Raw genomic sequence first — 9754 nt, forward strand, 5'->3', positions numbered from 1 at the left:
GCCGAGGTCTCTCCGCCGACGGCATAACGGCATTGTACCCGTCACAGAGCTTCGAACAATCAACCATACAATGGGAACGCCAATTTATTTTTAAGATGTTGCCGCTGGGCCGCCACGCATTGCATCTCTCGTGGCTATTTACCAGATACCAGCCGTCGTCATAATATGTTTTGTCATTAGTACTGGAATAGTTTGAGGATATTGGTTCACACTTTCTTGCGCGATTATGTGAACCTGTGCATGCATCTTCATCTCAACTTGAATACCGTACTCCTCAACTCCGCAGCAACAGGAATATTTGCAGCCCATGCTTGACAACAGCACAAAAGAGGCTTTTCAAGCGCCGCTCTGCCCAGCCTCTCGGTACTGCTCGAAAGTGACATCAGGGGCAGGGGATGTCTGCCCAGCGTCCTCTTCCTCCATCCGTCGTTCTAGCTCCATACGACCATCCTTGCCCCAGTATCCGGCTTTCTCTGTACCTCTCACACAACCTTCAGTGATCAACACATAAGGCATCGGGGCATCAAAGATGGGCTCTGCCAAAACTCTTTCCATCTCCATCTTAAGGCCGCGAGCTCCGGTCTCGGACTGGGCAGCCCTTTCGGCGATAGCGTATAATGCTTTTCTCGTAAAGTATAAACGCGAAGGATAAGTTTCGAATAGGGCGGTGTACTGCGCGACTAGACTGTTGCGGGGTTCCGTCAGGATCCTGTAGAGGTCATCCAAAGAGAGTGGGCTAAGTGCACATATGTTGTGCACTCGCCCTATCAATTCAGGAATGAACCCGAAGGCCTGGAGGTCTACAGGTGTTGTGAGATCAAGTGGCGTATATGCTGACGCAGGCGCACTTGGATCGACATGTGGCAGATGCGAAAACAGCTGCCGTGGCAAGTCGTGCTTGTTGCCGGAGAGGCTCTGTTTCCCTTTCAACTCGGAGCCGAAGCCCATGGAAGGCTTCGATACTCTCCGCACGACGACCTTGTCGAGGCCAACAAAGGCGCCACAGAAGACGAAGAGAATATTTGTGGTATCGATAATGTATTGGTCGACCTTCCCTTGCGGCGGAGTAGACTGCGGGGCCGACGTCGAGCTCGACGATGTGTAGTTGGTTGTGATGGGAGGAGTTGATCGCGACGACCGGTTGTCCTTGACATTTATCGTAACCTTGGAGCCCTCGACGAGCTTGAGTAGAGCTTGTTGGACGCCTTCACCACCAACATCCCGCCCGTTCATGCTCTCTCTCTTGGCCAGTTTATCAAACTCGTCCAGAACGATGATGCCATGCTCAGTTGCCTTGATGTCATAGTTCGATTCTATCAGCAGCCTCTCTACACATGTCTCCACGTCCTGCCCAATATAGCCGGCCTGTGTAAGAGAGTTGCAATCGGATATCGTAAACGGCACGTTGAGCTTCTTGCTCAATGTCCTGGCAGTCGTTAGACGTCTCAGGTACGGTTTGGTGAGACTCGGGTGGGCTTACTCTAATATGTACGTCTTTCCAACACCAGTGGGACCAATGAGGAGTAAGTTACTTTTGTCAATCTTGACCTGAGGGGGCGTCGCGGGTTCCTCGGACAGATATGAATTGTCCAAATCGATGGACGAACCATAGCCTTCGTCCAAATGCTGCGCAGATTCAGCATGACCGGGGAACTCGTCTTGAGGCCATTCCTCATCAGCATGAAAGCGCTGGAAGGCGGGGTGGCGACCTCGCTGACCTTGAACAGGATGGATATCACGCCTCTCGAGGAGGTCTCTGTCCCTGGCATACCGCTGCCTCTCGGCCTTTTCCCTCTGGCTTTTTTCTTCATGGTCTCGTTGTCGCCTCCTCCGCAGACCCTGGTAATGGTTGAAGATTGTGGAGCATATCGTCTTCTTTGCCCGATCTTGTCCGACGACATAATCGTCTACGCGCTTCTTCAAGTCTCGGGGATAGAACTGAGGGACACCGAATCTGTTCTTGTTAAACATTGGCCCACGGCCAGCATCGGCGGTCGGATCGTAGCTGCTCGTGAAGCCAGAGTTGAAGTCCTGTGTGCGCCTCGGTGCGGTTCGAGCGACGGAGGAGACGGAGAAGGTGCGCCTAGCACTGGAGAGGATCAAGCAACGGGCGCAGGTGTAGGCCTGCGGCCTGGACGATAAAGCCATGGTGAAGAGTACCCGGTAAAGGGACCATAGCATGAACAGTCTGTCGATTTGAAGCAGTCGGTAACAAACGTCAGTTGTCTGTTTAAGTTAAGTTGGCGGTGATGACGGCTAGTCCGGTGACCGGAGGGTATGTCGCGAGCGTGGCTGGGACGATGGGCCGGATAAGGAACCTTGCTCAGAGCTGTCCGCTGTCGTGTGGCCCGATGCGGGGTTGAGGAGCTGGAGCTCCAGCGCTTAGGAGCGGCTAACATTGGGGACAAACCACGAGCTCGTACGTCCCCCATAGGTTCTCGCTGGATAACCTGCTATCTCGAAGTCAATTGTAATGCAGGCAATGCGGGAGGAGTGCATTGCCCTCCTGTCCCTCCTGAACAGCTGCAGCCATTTTCAATACAGGTGGAGACTCCTAAAACGTGGTTGTATACTTGGGAAGCGCCTGGGAAATGCGTTAGTGCAGCACAGTGCAGCCGTTTCGACACAGATGGCTTCCCCTGTTGATGTGACTGCTCTAAGTAGCTCCGGTTGGCAGCGATGCTCAAGTGAATAAAAACCCCAGAGACGAGTGGATGGCAGTCGAGGATGTATTATCAGATCGTCTCGAACCGGATTATTTCCCCAGAAATTACCTTGTCAATACGCAAAGTTAGCATGCAGCATTCGAATTCCACGGAGAGCACTTCCAGCATCCTTGCCATGGCTAACCTATGACAGCGGCATCCCAACGTTGACCTTTGCCGACCAAATGTTCAGATTCCAATTTTCACATTCGACTCACAGCTCTAAAAGGCTGCTGGGAACTCTCTTCTTTCTCCCTGCAGCTCACAAACTAGTCGATGGCTGCAAAGCTCATGCTGTCAAGTACGAAAGTTATTGCACCCAGCCCACCCCAGAGCTCATGCTTAGCAGCAGGGCTCCACCACTGTGCGTTTGGCATGCTATTCTGAGAAGGCCCACGACGTATCTGTGATGGCATTTGGCACGATAACGACATACCGGTCCCACTGTGCTGATATTGGTAAACTCGTACTTGTCGTCTCCCCTGCTCGCTTGTCCTGCTGTGACTGGTTCGCAGATGGTTTCGCCCTTACCCTCTTTTCCTTGCCTCAAAGGAGCAAGGTCAAAAGCAGGCGGACAGGCAACACAGGTAAGCGGCAGTTTATCAAGTAAGAGCACCGGGGGTGCCGAGCAAATTCAAATTCGAGTACCAGTGCGGAGTTCCGGCAGCCAAAGTGCCTCAACTTTCAGCGTACCATTTGCGCTGTCTTTTCTGAGCGACCACCATTTCGGAAGTGGCGACCAGTCAATGGTTCTGGGGGACGGTCGTCCGCCAGCTCTGATTCGATCGGTGGATTGTGTTGAGATGCAGGCATCTGCAGAGCGGGGTTCGACTGGTGGCAGGCATGTTTTTCTCGTTGCTACTGAGCTACGGATTACCTAGCGCCGCCCTGGCACTTTCAATGCAGCAATTCTCGTAGAAATGGTCGCGCCAGACCACCTAAGGCCTGGACCACTGATGGTTGTTCCTGCTGTGAGCTGTGAGCTGCGTTGCCCCACGACGTCATACCATGCAACACGCCGACTATTATACCTCGAGCTTCCCCTTCCCTCTCTCGCGTCCCATGGACTGGAAGGTTAAACCATCTCAAGCTCATCCCGGCAGTGCGGGGATATCAGGCAATTATTGCACAGAACCTTGCGTTCCAAACCCACGTCCTGTGAATATCCTCTCCATCACTGCCTTCTTCACCATTGACTTGCATTTTGAAACCAACGCCTGAACCAGATCCCCAGGCTCGCCCATATCCTGAAGAAATTACTACCAATCTGCGTATTCCTTGCTTAGCTTCAGACCCCTACAGGCCTACGTTAGGAAAGGTGTGAATTCCCAATTAGCTCAGGTACTTAGCTCTGTCTCCTGGTAGCTCTCCTCCCACCTCAACATTTTGCGCAGGGAGCTTGCTTCCAGTCGACCTACCTCTCTACCTTTGTCTCCCCTTACCCTGCGTACAATTTACTTTGGACAACACCTGACGTGCTGCGTCTGCCCTAGATCGAAACCAATTACAACCACCGCGGTTCTGCCCCGCACTTTCAACTTCGACCTGCCACTTCTGACCTCAATCGTCATCAGTCAACATGGCCGCCATTGTCGAGAACTCTTCCAACTCCATCGCTCTCAACGGGCACCACGGTGCTGCCGATGGCATCCCTAATGATGGCACTGGTAAACACCCCGCATATCTGCAACCTGAAGAGGCATTGGCTGATTCGCAACAGGCGTGACAAAGCTCGACCCTTGGCTGTCACCATTTCAAGAATCCCTCAAGAGGCGCTATGCCCGCGCCCAGGACTGGATCCAAAAGCTCAATGACACCGAAGGCGGTATTGATAAGTTCTCCCAGGTAAGCAGAGTCACAACCGTGTTTCCGCGAAATCTCGCGCTAATCTGGCTCTGATAGGGAACCTCGATCTTTGGGTTCAATGTAGACAAGGAGAACAACATTGTGTACAGAGAATGGGCTCCCAATGCTACCCAGGCTTTCTTGATCGGCGACTTCAGTGGGTTTCAATGTCATGATGGTGCAAATACATGCTAACTGGGCATCGACAGACAACTGGGATAGAAATGCCCACGAAATGAAGAAGAACAACTTCGGAGTATTCGAGATCACTATTCCCGCCGCCAATGGCCAAGCTGCGATCCCGCACAACTCCAAGATCAAGGTTAGTCTGTGTTTGCAGCATTCCTGGGAAATCGTGGGCTAACTCCAGACCAGATTTCCTTGCAACTTCCTAACGGCGAACGCGTCGACCGCCTGCCTGCGTGGATTAAATATGTGACACAAGATTTGTCCATTTCTCCTGCGTACGAAGCTCGCTTTTGGAACCCGCCTGCGTCAGAGAAGTACGAATTCAAGCACCCGAGACCGAAGAAGCCTCGTAGTGCCCGTGTTTACGAGGCTCATGTGGGCATCTCTTCGCCTGAGCTTCGGGTGGCGACGTACAAAGAGTTCACCCGCAACATGCTGCCCAGGATCAGAGACCTCGGCTACAATGTCATTCAGCTCATGGCCGTCATGGAGCACGCCTACTATGCCAGCTTTGGTTACCAAATTAACAACTTTTTCGCTGCCAGCAGTCGGTATGGACCTCCCGAAGACCTCAAAGAATTGGTCGATACGGCTCACAGTATGGGCATCACCGTACTTCTTGACGTTGTTCACAGCCATGCCTCCAAGAACGTCTTGGACGGTCTGAACGAGTTTGATGGCACAGACCACCAATACTTCCACGAGGGCGCTCGTGGCCGTCACGAGCTGTGGGACAGCAGGCTGTTCAACTACGGGCACCACGAAGTCATGAGATTCCTGCTCAGCAACCTCCGATTCTGGATGGACGAGTATCATTTTGATGGTTTCCGGTTCGATGGCGTGACAAGCATGCTCTACCTGCACCACGGCATTGGAACGTAAGTACAAATACCAGGCAAGGATTATGTCGTGAACGTCGCTTGCTAACAGAAGCAGAGGATTTTCTGGAGGTTACCACGAGTACTTCGGCCCTGACGCGGATGAAGAGGCCATTGTGTACCTCATGATCGCGAATGAGTTGCTGCATTCCCTATATCCGGAGGTCATCACTATCGCCGAGGACGTGTCTGGCATGCCGGCTCTTTGCCTGCCGCTCTCTCTGGGTGGGGTTGGCTTTGATTACCGACTTGCTATGGCCGTCCCGGACATGTGGATTAAGATTCTCAAGGAAAAGAAAGATGAGGAGTGGGATATCGGCAATATCTGCTTCACCCTAACGAACCGCAGGCATGGCGAGAAGACCATCGCGTACGCGGAAAGTCACGACCAGGCGTAAGTTTGTCCCGATTCTTTGGAGCACATTGCAGCGTTTTCTGACAATACCAGGCTTGTGGGTGACAAGACACTCATGTTCCATCTATGTGATGCCGAGATGTACACGAATATGTCCACCTTGACCCCATTGACACCAGTTATTGACCGAGGAATGGCTCTTCACAAGATGATACGCCTTTTGACACAGAGTCTGGGCGGAGAGGGTTATCTGAACTTCGAGGGTAACGAGTTTGGTCACCCGGAATGGCTTGACTTTCCACGTGAAGGCAACCAGAACTCATTCTGGTACGCTCGCCGCCAGCTCAACCTTACCGAAGATAACCTGCTCCGCTACCATTTTCTCAACAACTTTGACCGGGCCATGAACACTACAGAATCCAAGTTCGGCTGGTTGGCAGCCCCGCAAGCATTCATCTCGCTGAAGCATGAAGGTGATAAGGTCATCGTCTTTGAAAGGGCTGGTGTTGTCTTTATCTTCAACTTCCACCCCAGCGAGAGTTACGCTGATTACAGAATTGGCGTCGAGGTTTCTGGATCCTATAAGGTCATCCTGAACACTGATTCCAAGGATTTTGGTGGCCATGGACGCGTGGATGAAGGCACGCGCTTCTTTACTACACCTATGGAATGGAACAACCGGAAGAACTGGACTCACGTTTACATTCCAAGCCGGTCTGCCCTGGTACGGCCTCTTCTCCTCCTTTGACTGGTTACTGAATTGAAACTAACAATCCATAGGTTCTGGGATTGGAGTCTCCTGTTTCTCAACACTCTTGACCTTCGAGAGCTTAATGGGCCTATCGGGAAAGTGAGAGCGATACAGAGGGAGTAGATCGGGGGATCCTCAAGGGAAAAGAGCAGTCAGAAATTAGTCAACTAATTTAAAATGTTGTTATGAGTTATGCAAAAGCATGTCGTTTCTAGAATCGGACTCAATATATTTATCACTCGCCCAGCATATGAATACCACTAACCAAGGAATCTCTTGTGTGACCAAGTGCGTCCTGATTTGGTATGATATATCTCAGACTTTGTCGCGGCCCGTAGTCTGGGACAAAAGGTAAGTTCGATCTACTACGACGGTCAAGGCTCAAGGTCAAGGGTATGTGGACCAGAAGCCGGGACCGCGGCTAGGTTTGTCACAACAACATGGTTGTCATGCCATTCAAGGTGTGAAGAAACAAATGGAAAGGTGCTTGGAATTCAGCTCTTTTAGTACAGTATTTACACCAAGCGGATTGTTGTCCTCGAGTCACGTCGCAAGCCCCCCAGCCCATGCCAGCTTCTCTAGTATTCATTTTATACATGGGCAAACTGCCATGGTCGAATTGTGATTGTGATTCTAAGAGACAAAAGGGAATGAAGATATCGATTAGTTGCCCTTGGGAGGAGACTGGACCATGCCCTTGCCGGAGTAGCCCTCGGAAGAGATACCGGTAATGGGGTCGGAATTTTGGGCCTGAGAAGAAAATCATTAGCCATTATTTTCGCCGGGAGATATCGGGTAGCATAACATACCTTGAGGAACTCGTTGGAAGCCTCCTGGTACTCTTTGGTCATGGTCTCGGGGAGAGGGCCGGCGAAGGCGCGGATGGAGGCGAAGATGGCCAAGCTGGCACCGACGGCGGCGATGACGCCCCAGACGACGCGGCCGGTCTCACCGGGAGGGCTGCCGGCACGGGGACCGTGGGGACCGAAAGCAATCCAGTAGGCTGTTGAGTCAATTTGCGTTAGTTTTCTTTGAGTCTGTTTCTTGTGACGCAATGCATATGCACAGGGATGGATTGCCATGGCCACATTGGACAGCTGTGCCAATTGCCGTTACATCCAGCTTAATCGTTGTGAGAAAGCTAAGAGCTTTTAAACATGGAGGTGGCCCAGCTGTCGTGACAGACAATTGAACCGGGGAGACAGGGAAGCTCATGTCGAGATAGCTTCCCCCTCCACCTTCGGAATATCGGACCACCTTTCGACGACGAACGCAAAATAGAAAGTTGCTACGCACCAGCCTTCTTCTCCTGAAGAGTCAGCTCCGTCCAGGGGCCCTTCATGCGGTCTCTCAGCGCCATCCAGAGCTCGGCCTGCTCCTGCAGGGGCATGCCCTCCCATCTCTTCTCGATGTTGGCGAGCGTAGGGTTGGAGATGGCGTGGGTGGTGGCGGCACGGCGGATGACGGTTTGCTGGGCGCTGCTGGCAGCGCGCAGGCCACTACGGACCAGGGAGACGGTCGGGGTTCGCAACATCGTGTTTGGTTTGTCTGAAAAATTCGAAATCGCTCAAGAACGGTCAGGAGGGAATCTACTCAATTGATGGCGAATTGAGGCGGCGTCGGAAGGGGTGGGAGGGTTCGGTTGTTGCTCGAGATGTCCGTCGAAAGGGAAAAGAGGGTTTTTCTGGCTACCTAGAAGTTCCGGGCAATCGTATGATTGGAATTTCGATTGCAATACGCCGGCTGCGACTGGGTGATTGAGGGGTCACGTGATGAAAATCTGGCCTGTGCGTTGCTCAACCTGCCAATGGCATCGAACGCCGGGCAGGGGGGTGGGTTGCTTCACCTCGGTGTCTGGGCTGAGCCTTGTGGGAGCTCTCTGTACAGGCTCGGTTGTCGGGTCATTCCGAATACCGCCGTTGCGCCGTTTGATCGGGATCTCAAATCGCATCGACCAGAGAAGCTTTGTTAGACGTGCAAAAGCGATGCGGGCTTTCATGGATTGCTTGAATGCCTCACGGGATATTATTATACTGATACCATGGAATGAATCACAGCGCATCTTTCGGGTCCAATTGCTGAATCGCGGACCTCTCACGACTCGGAATATGTGGCGCAACTCGGACAAGCCGGCGGAGATCAGCGCGCATGTGAGCAAGCTTGACCAAATGTTCAGTTCATCCTGATTCCAGAACGCTCTCCTATGCTAATTCCATCCTCGAGCTGCGTCATGTCTTTGACATATGGGTATGGTTATCTCAAGAGGTAGATTTCAATATCCAATCTGGGCAGCACGGTCGCTTTGACTTGTATTTCCCCAAGCCCAGCTTTCAGAAGATCCAATGCAAAATACACCGCGAGGGCTAACCCGTTCGATTTAAACATCGTCTGCTTCTTGGCAAATATGTGCTTGCACATATGCTTGCTTCCTCTACGGGCGCAGCTTGATGTCGTGTTGAGTTTGAATAGTATGACTGCGCCAGAACATTCACTCTGGCTTGCTTCGCGTAGGCTGGTTGTGGATTTCGCAGCAAGTCTGCTCTTTTAACAACTACGGATGTCATCTGTAGTTCAGGTCTTTCGCGCAAAGCTCTCGGCCTCGGTGTTGGGTTTGGGTATCGTCGGGCTGGGGCTCGGTGATTCGGGGGTTTTCGACTCGCCAGGAGGAAAGGCTCTGGGTGGTTGCTGCTTCGACTCGCGCGATCTCTGTTGCTCTTCAAAAACAGGCTTCAGAGTGTATGTAGCTGTGGCTGTCAGCGACTGCAATCTCAAGGCAAGGGGCTTCATGTTGCATTCAAGAGGCAATGCGTACAGATGCCGACACCAGCCACCACTGCTATAACAATAGGAACAACGTTTCTCAAGCTCATCTTGGAGGTTTTGCTGAGCCTGAAGTAATTCAATTTACTAGAAAGCGCCTAGTGTGATGTGTTTCCTGCAGAATATAGGTTGTTAATAATGTTTGGCGGCGTAAACTACCGGTAGCAATTGTGATGTAATACTCGAACCGACAGGATAGCCCAGTTGCGCA

General features: G+C 52.1%; 3 protein-coding genes across 3 annotated transcripts; 1 reads left to right on the forward strand and 2 right to left on the reverse strand.

Annotated features, from left to right (window-relative positions):
• Nucleotides 1-336: 336 nt before the first annotated feature.
• Nucleotides 337-2148, reverse strand: EsH8_II_001070 (P-loop containing nucleoside triphosphate hydrolase protein; the record flags this gene model as incomplete). The annotated part of the gene is made up of 3 exons (XM_083264368.1): nucleotides 337-1426; nucleotides 1481-1658; nucleotides 1719-2148. 3 exons carry the CDS (start codon nucleotides 2146-2148, stop codon nucleotides 337-339), a joined length of 1698 nt encoding a protein of 565 aa, XP_083121690.1.
• A 2136-nt stretch (nucleotides 2149-4284) lies between these two features.
• EsH8_II_001071 (1,4-alpha-glucan branching enzyme) lies at nucleotides 4285-6791 on the forward strand (the record flags this gene model as incomplete). Its single annotated transcript, XM_083264369.1, has 8 exons — nucleotides 4285-4372; nucleotides 4426-4550; nucleotides 4608-4707; nucleotides 4760-4872; nucleotides 4926-5617; nucleotides 5676-6011; nucleotides 6066-6696; nucleotides 6753-6791. The coding sequence occupies 8 exons, from the start codon at nucleotides 4285-4287 to the stop codon at nucleotides 6789-6791; spliced, it is 2124 nt and encodes a 707-aa protein (XP_083121691.1).
• A 595-nt stretch (nucleotides 6792-7386) lies between these two features.
• Nucleotides 7387-8257, reverse strand: EsH8_II_001072 (cytochrome c oxidase subunit IV family; the record flags this gene model as incomplete). The annotated part of the gene is made up of 3 exons (XM_083264370.1): nucleotides 7387-7473; nucleotides 7533-7726; nucleotides 8020-8257. The coding sequence occupies 3 exons, from the start codon at nucleotides 8255-8257 to the stop codon at nucleotides 7387-7389; spliced, it is 519 nt and encodes a 172-aa protein (XP_083121692.1).
• Between the last annotated feature and the right edge of the window lie 1497 nt (nucleotides 8258-9754).

The sequence above is a fragment of the Colletotrichum jinshuiense genome, chromosome 2 (genome assembly GCF_051148585.1).
Source record: "Colletotrichum jinshuiense chromosome 2, complete sequence".
NCBI lineage: Eukaryota > Fungi > Ascomycota > Sordariomycetes > Glomerellales > Glomerellaceae > Colletotrichum > Colletotrichum jinshuiense.